At 40.1% G+C, this 15,786-nt stretch overlaps 2 protein-coding genes across 2 annotated transcripts; both read left to right on the top strand.

Annotated features, from left to right (window-relative positions):
- The first annotated feature begins 249 nt into the window (after positions 1 to 249).
- Positions 250 to 7,409, top strand: get3 (guided entry of tail-anchored proteins factor 3, ATPase). Its single transcript, XM_037690286.1, has 7 exons — positions 250 to 457; positions 1,983 to 2,130; positions 4,203 to 4,351; positions 4,448 to 4,598; positions 4,682 to 4,789; positions 5,412 to 5,609; positions 6,170 to 7,409. Exons 1-7 carry the CDS (start codon positions 273 to 275, stop codon positions 6,296 to 6,298), a joined length of 1,068 nt encoding a protein of 355 aa, XP_037546214.1. The 5' UTR covers positions 250 to 272; the 3' UTR covers positions 6,299 to 7,409.
- Positions 7,410 to 9,442: 2,033 nt separating this feature from the next.
- On the top strand, positions 9,443 to 15,081 carry LOC119423121 (bestrophin-2-like). The gene is made up of 6 exons (XM_037690532.1): positions 9,443 to 9,594; positions 11,498 to 11,592; positions 13,179 to 13,412; positions 14,329 to 14,483; positions 14,571 to 14,648; positions 15,058 to 15,081. The coding sequence occupies exons 1-6, from the start codon at positions 9,443 to 9,445 to the stop codon at positions 15,079 to 15,081; spliced, it is 738 nt and encodes a 245-aa protein (XP_037546460.1).
- Positions 15,082 to 15,786: the final 705 nt, after the last annotated feature.

Genomic DNA, 15,786 nt, shown 5'->3' with positions numbered 1-15,786 from the left:
AGATAATTACTACTTGTACAAATTAGGGCCCATGAAGCATGAAACTCTGTGCATTGATGATAAAAATCAATTAAAAAAAAGTTTTTCAAAAGTCCTAGTTCTTTAATGATTCTTGTCAATAAAACAGTTGTGAACAAAATGTAATTTGAGTACAGTACAGTAGTTTTATTATTTTTTTCCTATTTTCCTTTCCCACCACAGACGAGTAGGTGGCGGTAATGAACCTTTAAGGTAGTTGCTACCAAACAAAGAAAAGAAGAAGAAGAAAAAATATGGAAAAAGAAGAGAAAGCGAAGAAGAAGAAAAAGAAGATGGCTGCTGCTGCGATGGAAGACGAATTTGAAGATGCCCCCGACGTGGAGCCGTTAGAACCGACTCTGAAGAATATAATCGAGCAGAAATCACTAAAATGGATTTTTGTCGGTGGGAAGGGTGGCGTCGGCAAAACCACATGCAGGTAAACTGAAGGGAAACGCTGATATCCGTGTAAGCTACAAGCTAAGGGCTAAGCTAGCTGTCATAACGCGAGTCGACGTGGATCATAAACTGCAAATGACGTCACTTTTATTGGAATGTGGATTCAGGGCATTTAGACAAAATCCCTTCATTTTGTGTCAAGTGGAAAGCGTCATCTTTTAGCGTTAGCTGTGTAGCTAACGCTTTTTAGCACAGTCAGCAGCTAAAGTTAGCCGATCTAGTTGACATGCCAATTTCATTCAGTTTTGCTTGTTCATGCATGTCTTTCTCCATTTAGCCCGGCCAATGTTTACAGTAGCTAGACATGATTTAATCTAATCGACAGCTTTCTTATTTGTCAAACGAATGTGACAGGTTAATTTTAAAAATACTCATTGTCCTGTCATGAATCACGGTCTAAACACGCACAATCCGCACATTTTTTTTCCTCATATCGTTGGTTAATGTGTTCTAAATTATAAAAACATTTGTTTACTTAATGTGTGAAATGCTGCCAGTGCCAACCATCACGTGGGCTTGTTCACTTGTGGAAAACGTCAACAATGACAATCTATGAAAGAACTGTTTGGGATCGAGGCTGTTTTGGCACATATTTAAATTTATATTTGTTTAGTAAAGTATGCGGATAAAAGTGTGTTGTTTACATTGAATGTGGACCTGTATTTAAGAATTGCAAATCAGTATATCTGGAAAGTGGCTAGACCATTTGATTTCGTTTTCAGGGCAAAATTTTTATGTTTGGTTTGGTTTCATAATTTACAATTAAATGTTTGAGCCCAGGTTACATCGGGAAGGGTGTTGGGCTCAAACTATTGCCACATTTCTCGTGTGAGTTCGCTCGCTGCCCCGGCAGAAGGGAGCAGCTGAAAGAAAAACAACACCCTTATTTTATTTATAGGTCTGAGTTTAGTTGCCTCATAAATAAACAAGCATTTGCTTGAATTGTACTTCACTGGAAACAAATGAGTAAAATCGAAGCTAAAGTCCAAATTTAGATAAATCCTCAAAAAAATCTGAAAAAATGCTGATGAATACTTTTGTACAAGATTACAAGGAAGTCTAACTTCTTGAAAGCAAGATATAATAAATTGTGGGAGTGAACCATGTGTTTTGCACAGTATTGATGCCTCAGAGGTTATAAATAAATATATATTCACTGCTCCTGCAAAACATCACAACTAATATATTTAGTGTTGTTTTAAACAATGTTGATGCTTCATAGTTGGTTATTGATGAAAAAATTGTGATTCTTGGCAAAAGTTGTGATGCAACTCCTTCCCTTAAAGACTACACGCTGAACTTTTCTCATTCGTCAAAAAATATTTGACCAACTCTTATTTTTGACTGAGAACTAAACTTGGAGCTATAAGCTCATATTTCAGTATAATGTAAAATAATAATGGGATGGTTGTTAAGCTTTTAAAAACTGTACTTTGACCGATTACTTTTAAAAATATTTATTCTATTTTTTATTTATTTGTAAATATTTAACTTTATTTTCATAGCTGTAGTTTAGCTGTTCAGCTGACTGCTGTGAGGGAGAGCGTCCTCATCATATCTACAGATCCTGCCCATAACATCTCTGATGCTTTTGACCAGAAGTTCTCAAAGGTGCCTACAAAAGTCAAGGGCTATGACAACCTCTTTGCAATGGTAAGTAAAACTGTCAATAAAACTCTTCAGCACGCAAGAAAAAATTCTTTGAGAACTGTATTTATTAACATAAACATAGGATTAATTAAAATAGATATCCGCCCTTTTCAATTTCAGGCGGCAGACGGCAATTGCGTCACTTACTCAAGTGTCCGACGCCGCCTACATTGACGCATCATTGTCACATGACCGATTGTAGTGGCTCGAGCAGGAAAGACATCACGTCTTAGAGAAAGTACAGACTTTAATTGTGTTTTTAGGCCAAGTAAAAACAGAGTTAGGAAAAAATAATTCACATCACATCTTTTTCTGAAAATCATAATGGGCAGTCTCTGGGACAAAACATCCCCCATCCCCCTCCACTTGCACTTCTCACCCCCGCCAAATGGATAAACAACCTCACCACTCCTTTCTGACGGAGTCCCGAATTATTTGTGAAGCATCCAAAAAATTTACAGGAAGAAGAAGAAGGAGATGCAGAAGTAGGAGTTTGGTGCAGTAAAGACACAGCAAGAGTGATGAATGAGATTTGAAAGGTTTGTCATATTTAGCCTGTTTGTATTTTGAGTGTAGTTTAGTGTGTTTGAGTCAAAACAATCAGGCAATTTTTGAATGTGAGGAGGACGGAGCTGTGGAGTCAGAGCCTCAGACAGAAGAGAGGATTATAAATACAGAGATGAAGAAGAAAAACAGTCCGAGTCAGACAGTGAGGACTTTACTTGGGTGATCCATGAATTGTTTTAGAAGAATAAAGAGACGAATAGGGCCGGGCCCTTCTAGGAGTTCTAAATCTGCATGGGGGAGTGGGCACAGGGCAGTGCAACACACCATCAGGTCCAGAACCCTAGCTGGGCCAACAGAGCCAAGCATCAGTTCTGAGCTCTGTAGAACAGATGAGGATCTGTATTTTGACCCAGAGGTAAACGGGTTCCAGGCAGCACGGTGGCACAACTGGTAGAGCTGCTGCTCTCAGCGAGCAGGTCCTTGGTTCAAACCCCGGTCCAGGGGCCTTTCTGGGTGGAGTTTGCATGTTCTCTCCGTGCATGCGTGGGTTTTCTCCGGGTGCTCCGGTTTCCTCCCACAGACCAAAAACATGCATGTTAGGCTGATTGGTAACTCTAAGTTGTCCCTAGATGTGAGTGGGAGAGTGAATGGTTGTTTGTCTCGTTTGTCTCTATGTGGCCCTGTGATGGACTTGCGACCTGTCCAGGGTGTACCCCGCCCCTCGCACAGTGATTGCTGGACATGGGCACTGGCGACCCCGTGACCCAAAATGGAATAAGCGGGTAAAGATAATGGATGGATGGATGGTAAACGGGTTCCAGGCACAAAGAACACCAGCTAGAGGCACTTTCCCTCAGAGTCCAAAAAAGTCTTTGTGTTTTGCTCTGACCCAGTCTTGACAATCTGCAGCAACACCAACAAGAAGGCAACAAAAAATAAAGAATAGACTGGCAGACATGGAACATTTGTATTAAAGTTTTGATCTCCTGATTTGGTGTCCCAGCCAAGTATCCAGGATCAATTGTCTGAGCCCCTTCCAGCCAAAATCCACAAGATCTATATTTTGAAACATTCACCTAAGTGATTCTGAGCAGGATGTAGAAAATGACCAGAAAGGGGATATGATGATGCCTCTGCCTTATTTTGTACAGAAATGGTTTTATTGTAACAGAAAATGGCTGCTTTTCAATGAAAATGGTTTATTACGTCATAGGTTGCTAAGTTTGTACATGTTTATGAATATTACTGTTTATACTTGCATTCTAAAAAAAAAAAAACAGTTGTAAAAACAATTCATTATGAATGTTTGTGGTTTTAACAGTAAAAAAAAACAGTAATTTTCTGACACAGATTCATGTTTTTTTGGTGATTTTATGTCTATTTTGTTGATACAGTAGGTCAGAAGTAAAAAAATAAAAGTTTCCTGTTTTTATTTCATACGTCTCATCAGTCATGAGACTCTGTTCCACACGTGAATCTCACAAAGGCTGTTGTGTTAAAAAAGCACTGGAGGGAAGAAAAAAGAAATCGGTTTGTATGATTTGTTTTATACGTTTGGGTTTTAACAGGAGATCGACCCCAGCCTGGGTGTAGCAGAACTTCCTGACGAGTTCTTCGAGGAGGACAACATGCTCAGCATGGGCAAAAAGATGATGCAGGAGGCCATGAGTGCGTTCCCTGGCATCGACGAGGCCATGAGTTATGCAGAAGTCATGAGGTGAGGAGGTAAAATAGAAGCTTCTGAGAAGCATGAACACATGAAGTGTTGACAATGAGCTTGTAAACAAGCATTTTCTGTATCTGTGTACCTCAGGCTAGTGAAAGGGATGAACTTTTCCGTTGTGGTTTTCGACACTGCCCCCACCGGCCACACACTGCGGCTGCTCAACTTCCCCACCATCGTGGAGCGAGGCCTGGGTCGCCTCATGAAGATTAAAAACCAGATCAGCCCCTTTATCTCTCAGGTGAGGACGAATCAGCAGCTCTCCTTGCAGAATGCTTGCTGGTGCTGTAATATTTATTTATTTGTTTGTTTATTTGTTTTTAGATGTGCAACATGCTTGGTCTAGGCGACATGAACGCAGACCAGCTGGCTTCTAAGCTGGAGGAAACTCTGCCGGTGATTCGCTCAGTTAGTGAGCAATTCAAAGATCCTGTAAGTATCTGAACTATCATGTGTTTCCTTTATTGTGTTTGGTTGTTGTAGTATTATTATTTATTTATTTATTTATTTTGACTCGGCTCTATCTGCCACTTTGTCTGACTAGACTTTATATTTTTTAGATCTTGGGTTCAAGTGGTTTCAGATAGAACTGGCCCTGAGGTGTAAATGAACAACATTTGAAAAAATGGAATTGCATTAAGCCAAAGCGGAAGTTGTTTTTTATTTTTTATTTTAAACTTTATTAACAACATAGAACAGAAAATTCACAGTAGCAAGATACAAATACAAACTCTTGTGAAGGGTGTGTGGTCCATGTACCATTTGTTCAGTGGTTTTTTAATTGAGAATCCAAAATAATAATTAAAAAAACACCACTTATGGTTTGGCTAAATGTAATTTCGTTTTTTTCAAATGTTGTTCGTTTGCACTTCGGGGCCACCGTAAACTGGTTTCCCGATGCCAACTTAATCCCCATATGTTCTTGCCAAATTTCAATGAGTTCATCTTACTTTTGAAGTTCTAAATATTGCGGTTTTAATATTTTTGCAGGCTTGTTGAAAGCTCTGTTTGTGTTTTGTAACGGCTCCCTCTTCTCCACCTCGCCCGCTCCCAGGAACAGACCACCTTCATCTGCGTGTGCATCGCTGAGTTCCTGTCGCTGTACGAGACCGAGCGGCTGATCCAGGAACTGGCCAAGTGTCGCATCGACACTCACAACATCATCGTCAACCAGCTCGTTTTCCCCGACGGAGAGAAACCGTGTAAAATGTGCGAAGCTCGTCATAAAATTCAGTCCAAGTATTTAGATCAGGTAAGGTGGTTTTTAATCCTACACTACTACTGGAATGTCTTTGATTCATTTATTTATTTTTTAGGCTTAAGCCTCAACGCTCAGCTTTAAAACCTTCAACTATTTCATAAACTCAAAGGATAAATCAGCTTTGTGCCAACACTTAAAAAAACAGCAACAAATGTATTGAAAGTGATGTTGTGTGTTGCAGGAGCTGAAGACACAGAATGTGTTCAGATTTCTGTAGTTGAATCCAAACTATTTAGAACGTTACAGCTCTTTTTACTATTAATCCACTCATTTTGATTTATTTATGTCACACAGATGGTAGTTACCCTTCGCTTATGTTCATGTTGACTAGAATAATTGTCTCTTCTGTTTTTAAATGAGAAGTTTAGCCAGGGACGTTGTGTAAGAAAGAAAAAAAATCCAATGTGAAAGTATCTTGCATCTGGCCAGAGGCTGCAGTCAGTCCCTCGTCCAAAGGCCCGAAGAACTCGGAGCCTGCTTCAGAGGAGTCCGGCTCCTTCAAGTTTACGCTTGCAGCTCATTTTCAGCCGCGGTCCGTCTTTTCTCCACAGATGGAAGACCTTTATGAAGATTTCCACATAGTAAAGTTACCGCTGCTGCCGCACGAAGTTCGAGGCGTCGACAAGGTCAACACGTTCTCTAAGCAACTTCTGGAACCCTACAAACCCCCAAACAAGTGAACCCCTCCCTTTCTGCAGGACCTCCTCTCCTCCCCCACAAACAACACCTCAACTGTCCGAACGCTCCTCATCGACCTTTCTTTCTCCCAGCCCGCCTCACCCCTCCCAGCCCGCCTCACCCCTCCCAGCAGCATCTTCAACACAATCCTCTCAGTCCTCTGAAGAAGACACGTCCACCTTCCTGTGTTGAAGAGGAGCTGATGAGAACACACCTGCATTGGGATGAGACGGTCCATACTTGCGCTGTCTCGCGTCGTCCTCTCTTGTCCTCAGTTGCTCCAGTCTTAATGCGTTTAACTTGTTCTGAACAAACTCCTCGTCCTGTGCAGTTTACAGCCTGAAATGTGACAACAGTGACCGTGCTGTGTATCTACAGGACGAAGCCGCTCTCACGCGGTTGGTGTTATCGCCTTGTTTATTCTGTGATTTGGTGGCTGTGTCAGTTCTCCACTTTGAGTTTTTGACTAATTTTAAACTCCTTTACCTCGAGGAGTTCCGTTCAGATATGAGCTTTAACGATGCGGGGATTGGGGGATGAAATGTTAAAAATAAATTTGAGGTTCTGGGCGGTGTAAAATCTTTACGAAGATCATTCTGTTTTCATTAAAGACGGTAACATCATTTACCATCACATTCAGTGCTGACGTGGTTCTGGTGTCGCTTGGATTTAAACAGATCTGAATCCAAATGTGGTTATGTTAAAGCATCAAAGCCTTCATCAAATATTTTGTACCACTCTTGCTTTGTTGGCGACCGTACCAGTTTTGACTCGAGGTTAATTTAAGATGTTTTAACGAGTGGAAGCTGAAAGTGTTGTGATGCTACAGAGCTCAAGGTTAAAACTCATAAACGGTTTTTTAGCCTCTTACCCTTTTGGGAACGCTAACGAAGGGCAGTTGTATCTTCATTTAGCTAACTGAAGTGCGTATGGATTGTTTTTTTCATCTAATTTATGAGCAAATGATTGTAAACATCTTTACATTTTCTGATCGATCGATCGATACGCAGGTAGAAAACCTGTTCAAGCATCTTCATGTCAAATCCTAACATCCCTGCTCTGTTACTGAATGCTTTGAGTCTATCTGTTTTCTATAGATTTTATTTAAATTATATTGCAAGTGTGAATTAAACCTTCCTCAGCTTGCAACCGTTTGTGCTCTTTTATTCGGCTGTTCTGTGTTTACATTATTTAGTTTAACTAGAGAAATCTCCATTTTCTGTGCAATCAAGCGTGTGAACCCAGAGCTGAACGACAGCTGAAGAAAGTCAAACTAATAAAGTTCAAACAAGCAGAATGTAACTAAAGTATCAAAAGTGCAGCTAAAATTAACAAAAACCATAGCTAAAAATATAAAGTACAATAATAGTAATAGCTAAAGATAGGAAAATCATAGTTAAAAAATGTTTAACTACATAAAGGAATTATGAGCAGGACAGCACAAGCTAAAAGACCAAAAGTAAAATTGCAGCTAAAGCTAAAAAAAAAAAAAAGCTGATGCTAAATACTGAAAATGGCATAACTAGCTGCAAGTAAAACAAACCAACAAGAACAAAAAAAAGCTGTAATGCTAAAACTGGCTAACAGTGAAAATAAGTAGAACTGTAAAACTAGCTAAAAAATACAACTAGCTTAAAGCTAAAGATGGCAAAACAGTAGCTCAAAGTGACAATAGGCAAAACTAAAAATGGTAAGATGCAAATTCAGCAAAACAGGTGAAAGGTAAAAAAAAATGGCAAAATAGGTAAAGGCACAAAAAAAGGCAAACCATAACTAAATAAGCAAAAGTTAGCAGAACTGTATCAAAAATTGAAAGGGAAAAGTAAAACACCAGCTAAAATCTAAATTAAGAAAAACTTTAGCAAATCTTCAGCTAATACTGACAATAAGCAAATCTGTAGCTACAAACTGACAGAAGCAAACCCACAGGTGAAAGTCTAAAAAAGTTGTCAGGTACTCTGGATGTTCAAAATAACAAAATAAAACAAAATAATTGTAGAAACGGGTGAAAGCTAAAAAATAAAAATGGTAGCCAAAAGTGACAATGGGTGCTACCGCTACAAGCTGTCGTAAATTCGCAGATACCTAAAACCACAAGTGAAAACTGAAAATAGCTAACCTAGCTGAAAAACTTAAATGAACAAAAAAATTGCAGGACAGCAAAAACCTAAAAGACAAAATGCTAAACTAGCTAAAAGTTGAAAATGACTAGCTGAAAGCTAAAAGTAGCAGAAGTCATGCTAAAGCTGTAGCTAACAGCAAAAATGAAGAAAATCATAGCAAAAACATACAAAAGCAATAGCTAAAAGGAAAGTCCCAAAATAGAGCAAATATGCTGAAGTAGATTTCATAGAGCAGTAATTTTGACAGAGTTGAAGAATTTGTTTTTGTGGAGATTACTTTGAAAATAATGTTCAATAATTCAACAAGTTACAATAATAACGGCACATTTCTCCACCAAGCTGAACATTCTGATTGCAGAACACGTGCCGAAGAAACGCTTCACTCTGTTTGAAGTAACGCGAGTGAAACTAACGAGTTCTGACAGCATGAAGCCAACATCTCAGAGAACAAACAAGCCTCCTGCTGAACGGAACCGGTTTGGAAAAACATCTGTACAAAAACACCTGGAATTAACTTTAATCCCTGCTTACAATAAACAAGCTCTTTTTATTACAGTTGGCTTCGTTTTCTAGTGGAGCTGCAACAAGTCGTAAAGTCAGATCTGTAGCAGGAAAAGAGCTCATTTCAGCGTCTCGCCTCCAAAGAACCACGGTCCACTTTGCGTTTCATAAACCTCTGGAACTGTGCAGCTCTGTGGCCTGTCGCTTGTGGTCCATCACCGGGCCCTGCTCTCCCGGTCGGGGGCCACACTAATGAGCTCCTCCTCCTTGTTTTGGGGATTTACCCCCCGGGGTGCACTGACCGCAGCTGACTCCAGAAGACATCAGGGTTGTGAGCTCCTTGAACGAACATCAGGGTCTGAATTCGCTGCTTCAGCGGCGCTGGTTACGCACAAAGATGAGCTGAGCTGATCAGCTGCAGACAAACCATCTCACGAGGTAAGAGGAACAGTTGATTTGTTTCTGTTGCTCAAATTGATTTGCGTCTCCCCTTTTAAAGTGAAGACCTGGAAACGTTCACCGATGACTGTCACCTACACGGCCAGGGTGGCAAACGCCCGCTTCTGCGGCTTCTCCAAGCTGCTGCTTGCCTGGAAAGGAAGCATCTACAAAGTTCTGTACAAGGAATTTGTTGCCTTTTTTGTCATGTACGCATCAATCAGCATCACTTACAGGTGAGACACGCAGCAGATGGAAGTCTTTACCAGTTTTTTGATGCATTGATGCAATGTGTTCAACTCAATAGTACTTCTTATAGTTATTTAACAGTCAACAATGGTGTACCACAAGGTTCAGTCTTAGGACCACTCTCTTTACAATCTACATGTAGGTCAGATCATTCCTCATGCATCCTTACACTTCTATGCCAACGATACAGTTGTTTATTGGAGAAATAATCGGGGAGCAGTCGGTGAAACACGTGTAAATTAAAGCAGCAGGTGGTTTTCTGAGCTTTTCAAGACTTTGTACAGATGCTGAAAACAGAATAATTTTTATTTTTCACTATGGTTATTTCTTCCCTTATTATGAACGTGACAGCGGTTTTTAAAAATGACACGTCTGTAGCTGGAAACTCCACCAGTGCCATTTCTTATGAATGGGAGTACTACTATGATTACCTTGATCCTGTGATTGTGGATGAGAGCAAGCTGAAATACAATAAAAATTCAATTGTCATAATACTGTGGATGTCTGGCTGCTTTTGTGGGATTCCTCTTTCTCAGCTTGAATCTGATGTCTGTGAGAGGAAAGTTGCCAAAGATGCATAAATTCAAAGTAAGAAGACACCACAGAGGACCAAATGCTTAAAGATGGCTCTGATGGCTGTTTGAGTCTTTGATGGTTTGGATGCTTTTCGGTCGTTGCTCTCGACTTTTGTCACCAAACGAGCGTGAGACAGGAACCGTTCTGCAGAGGCGGCTCCACTCCACAGTTCGTGGATGTACAACGACAACAGAAACAGTCCAGATCCTGAAAAGAAGAAAACAAAAGTTCAATTAAATCTCTTTACAAACGAGAGAAGGAAAAAAAAAAGTTGTTTATTGACAAGCTAAAACAGTTGCTAAGGTTTTCCAGCTTTTACGGTTTGCATTCGACATCATCCAATCTGACTTGTTCCATCTTGAACTGCTGCTAAATGCTGATAAGTCAAACAGGAAGCCGGTACCAGCAGTCCTTCTTTCTATGTTATCTACGAATGGTGTTCCCATTGAGTTGGTCAATTCTCACAAATACTTGGGAATCTTGGTCGATGCACATCTCTCTTTTAAACATCATGACAAAAATTTGATTAAAAAAATTGAAATTAAAACTGGGCTTCTTTTTCATAAATAGATCTTGTTAAACTCTGAATGCTAAGAGACGCCTTGTAACTGCTACTTTCCTTCCAGCCATTGACTACGGTGACATTATTACATGAACGTCCCTACAAGCACCCTGCAGATGTTGGCTAAGATTTATAAATGGCTGTAACTACCATACCCATCACTGCACCCTGTATTCACTGGTAATAATGGTCATCATTAACTCCATGCAGACTCTCACCCTGGTACATTTTCATCTTTAAATCACTCCTTGGTCTGCTGCCTTCATACATCTCCTCCTACATGTCATGTCACGTCAGTGCAGCTACAGCGTGCGCTCTCAAGACATCATTACCTGCAGCGTCCCCTCAGTGCGGAGTGAATTCAGAAAAAGGCCTTCTCTTACTCTGCTCCTGTTTCCTGGAACACCTTGTAAAATTATATGAAGCTGTTGACCTTGACCTCTAAGGGATTTTAAACAATTAAGTTCAATGAAAATCAACGCAGATGTTCGTTTTTAGTATTTTGCCCTGTTTCATAATGTAGCTTGTTTTTATGGTTTTATGTCACTACTTTTATTTACTTTTCATTTTATATGCTTTTTATGACCATTTATTGTTTTGTGTACCTTTTTTTGTTGTTGTTGTTTATAACAGGTCTCTTGAAAATGAGTCCTCATGACTCAGTAAAACTAACCTGTATAAATAAAGGATGAATGAATTGTCGTTTAATAAAAAACCCTGAATTTCTTTCTTTCTTTTTTAACCCACTTTAGATTTTTCCTCTTTGATGACCAGAAAAGATATTTTGAAAAGCTGGCAATTTATTGCAACCATTATGCGAGTCTCATCCCCATGTCCTTTGTCCTGGGTAAGACTTATTGATCTCTTTTAGGACTTTGTCAGACTTGTTCCAACACAAAGGTAGAGATGCTACTGTATGTAATATAAGTTGGACTTTAGAGTTTCTCAGGATATTTCATGATGTTTTCGGCTTTTCATCTACACCTTTGGGGTGCTGTAGCTCAGTGGTCAGTGCCACGGTCTCGTAATCCTCAGGCTGCAGGTTCAAGTCCAGGTTGTGTCAGAAAGGGTGTTTCAAACAATTCTTCTCCCTGTGACGAGCCCTGAAAGAAAAACAACCTACACTCACTTCAGTGCCACTTAATCCTTGTTTTTAATGAACTTATTAATCAGAAGTTGGTTTTAAGTCTAAAAACACAAGTTTGCCCTTTTCTGTTTCTGTTGTCAACTTTTTCCATGATAAATTAGACACATAAATACCGTAAATAAATTTAATCTGTTTTATATGAAGTTATCACAATTTACTGTCTTTCGGATGTCCAGTTATAGAGCTCACGTGAGCTGATGATCGAGTGAAACCACAGTTCCTTTATGGCCAGTAGCCCTAACCTTTATATATACATCAACAAAATATAACAATAATTTCCTAAAATCTTAAATAAACATACATTTATCAATCCTTAGAAGAACTTGTACACTTAACATAACATAACTTAACATAAAAGAGCCTTCTCGCTTAAAATGTAAAATTTTGGGCTATAGTAATTGTAGCAGCTGCTGCTGCATTTTTATCTTCCTTTATAGCTGATTAAATATGCACAGATACTGCTGACTGATGTTTTATTTTAAAAAGTATCGGCCAATTAAACTGTCTAATTAGATCCTGGTTGAATTTATGCATTTAATTGTGTTAATGTTAAATACTAAAGCATCATGTAAGAATAGCCTTTATAGCCACATTACATACTGAGAATCTGATTTGTGTTTTTTTTATTTTTAACATTTGACAAATTAATCAAGATAACAAATTAAGTGGTTCCCAACCCTGGTCCTTGAGGAACACCATCCTGCACGTTTCAGATGTTTCCTGCTTCAACACGCCTGATTCAGTGATTTAATTACTTCCTTAAGTTCTGCAGAAGCCTGTTAATCACCCATTCATTCAAATCAGGTGTGTCAAAGCAGGGAAACAGGTAAAACATGCAGGATGGTGTTCCTCAAGGACAATGGTTGGGAACCACTGGTTTAGAAATCATAGCAGATATATATTTTTTTACGTCTATATGTTTTTTTCATTTAATAAAACACCTATATTACAATAAATCTATACATTTAAGAACCCTAACTGGGTTTTTAAAAGTATCGGTTGATTAAAATCAGCCGGCTTGCCTCTTGGTTCAATAGTGCTTTTCAGAATTAGTCTATGGTTGTTGGTTGTTTTTCATTCCTTCACTTTTTCATGCTTTCATTTGCAGTCAGGTCAATATGACCTCAGTGTTCATTCTAACCACGGAGGAAATACATTTTCTGTACATCTTTTTATTGTAATAGAAACAGTTTGGTGTAAGAAACCCAGAGAGCAGCGAAGACAAGGTTGGAAATTTAAAGTCCAACACATTCTTGCAGATTGTGTGTCTGCCGCTGTTTCTGCAGGTTTCTACGTGACCCTAGTGGTGAACCGCTGGTGGAGCCAGTACACCAGCATCCCGCTGCCCGACAGCCTCATGTGCGTCCTGTCGGGGAGCCTCCAGGGGACGGACGAGCGAGGACGCCTGCTGAGACGCACACTGATGCGCTACGCCAGCCTGTCTGCGCTGCTCATCCTGCGCTCCGTCAGCACGGCCGTCTTCAAACGCTTCCCCACCGTGGACCACGTGGTGGAGGCCGGTGAGAAACACAGGATGAAACACAACCTTCATCTGAGTTACGCTTCCCCATCAGAGCAAACGAGCCACTGGGGCATTATGTTTAGTGGCTTTTAAACCCCAAAACACATTACAGCAAAGACTGGTTCATCCCAAAGATCCAGTCCCCCGGCACAGACAAAGTAATGTTGTGTATGTTGTTCAGTGTCAGGAGGGTGATCAGTCTTACATCGGGGAAACTAAACAGCCACTGGCCAAAAGGATGGCCCAGCACAGAAGATCAACATCATCAGGCCAGGACTCTGCGGTCTACACTCATCTCCAGGCCAGCGGTCACTCTTTCAAGGATGAAGATGTTCACATCCTGGATAGAGAGGAACGATGGTTTGAGAGAGGAGTAAAGGAGGCCATCTTTGTGAAAAGAAACCATCCATCATTAAACAGGGGTGGAGGCCTCTGTGTTCAACTGTCCCCTCTTACAATGCTGTGATTGCTAGTATCACTCAGCCCTCTGTGAGTAGTAAACAGCCATCAGTGTGCTAATGATCCATTGTTAGGCTGATGGTCCTTCTTGAGCATGTGATCAGCTGGTTTTGGTTGTCAGCAGCAAAACTGGTTGATCCACTCTGAGAAGGTGCTATTTAAGAGACAGAGCTGAATACAGCACCTCAGACTGAGGAAGTCTCTCAGATGAGAGACGAAACGTTTCTACATTTTTTTTTTTTTTGAATGTCCAGAGGACCAGACTTAACTTTTTTAGATTTTTCTACCTGGATTATTGAGCGTGCATCAGAACAACCCAAATTATGTTATTTTCCACAATTTATCATCAAATGTTATTTTATTCCTAACACTTCCTCACCCTGGGTTCACTTGTCTTGGATAAGTTGTCAATAAATCTGAAGCATGTTGTTCTTCTTTCACTGCCGTTCGTCCAGGATTCATGACGAGAGAGGAGCGAAAGAAGTTCGAGGGCCTCCGCTCTCCTTACAACAAATACTGGATCCCGTGCGTTTGGTTCACCAATCTGGTTGCAGTGGCTCGCTGCGAGGGAAGAATCAAAGATGAGCATGCGTTCAAACTGCTGCTGGAGGTGCAGCAATCACACACGCACATCTTCACACGCACCTGGTGATTGAGCTGAAGTTCTAGCAGCTCATTTCTGTTTCTGCGTGAACAGGAGCTGAATGCGTTCAGGGGGAAGTGCAGCATGCTGTTTCACTACGACATGATCAGCGTGCCGCTCGTGTACACTCAGGTACGTGCACACGCTAACCTAATTTAATCATACGTAGGTAAATGTTGGATTTAGTGCAACTTGTATTTTTCGTCTGAAACGACTGGAAACGTTGAACATGTGAGGAGAGAAGGTGAGGGATGTTTCAAAATACACACAGTGACTTTTTTTCTTCCAAATTTGGGATTATTTCACTACATATTTTTAAAAAATAAATTTTCTTGTGTGACCTTTGAGTTTTATTCCAAATCTTAAAGCTACTCATTGCAACGTCATGAAGCCTGTCACAAAATCCGTCATAACCAAATAATGAAAATCTATGCTATATTGTTTCTCGTATCAGTGATTAATATGTCCTTAAATTAAACGTTTGTAAGCAAAACTTGTGAATGGATGCCAATTCTACGTGTATTTTAACTTTTTAAAATAGGTCAACCATGGCAGCATCCACTAAAGAGCCATTTGGGATAAGATTTCCGACAGTTTTGATGTATTTGTAGGTATTTATGCTCAGATTTGTTGAGTAAACTATGCAGAAGAAAGACAGATTTGTTTGAAATGGTAAACTTAGCAGACATTTTGCAAAAGCCGTTTGTTTGAATGCTGAGCTCTGTCTTTCTGGTGCTCCACCGCCCTCCTGTCTTACCCGATCTTTCTCTTTTCTTTCACCTTCAGTAGCAGGTTCACACTTATACCGTATTTCCTCCTAAATCTTCTCAAAGAATATGCTTGTCCAGTTCTGCCATATTTGTTTACCTGCACAGACAGCTTAACGTAAGTCAATCGAGCTTCTGTGGTCTGATTTAGACGAACGTTTGTGTACACTGAGCGTGGGCACGCATTTCAAATTACATATCGGTGTACCAGAAAACTACTGGGGTGAACACTTTCAAACTGCACCGTTTGACTGGGATAACCTTTTTAATGTTAGAGTTCACATTTTGCAGTGAGAACCTGCAACAGCTTCTGTGAACTCCATGGTGTTTATTTTCTGACAGCTGTTATTAGCAGCATGAATGAGGTTGGTTTAAACCTGGAGCTCCAGCAGCAGCCACTAGAGGGCGTCCTAACAAAACAGATGGATAGTAGATACAATGCCTTGCGAAAGTATTCGGCCCCCTTGAACTTTTCAACCTTTTGCCACATTTCAGGCTTCAAA

This window comes from Nematolebias whitei, chromosome 16 (assembly GCF_014905685.2).
Source record: "Nematolebias whitei isolate Nwh7 chromosome 16, NemWhi1, whole genome shotgun sequence".
Taxonomy (NCBI): domain Eukaryota; kingdom Metazoa; phylum Chordata; class Actinopteri; order Cyprinodontiformes; family Rivulidae; genus Nematolebias; species Nematolebias whitei.
Note: the sequence above shows the minus strand (reverse complement) of the source record. Positions and strands in the feature narration are given on the sequence as shown.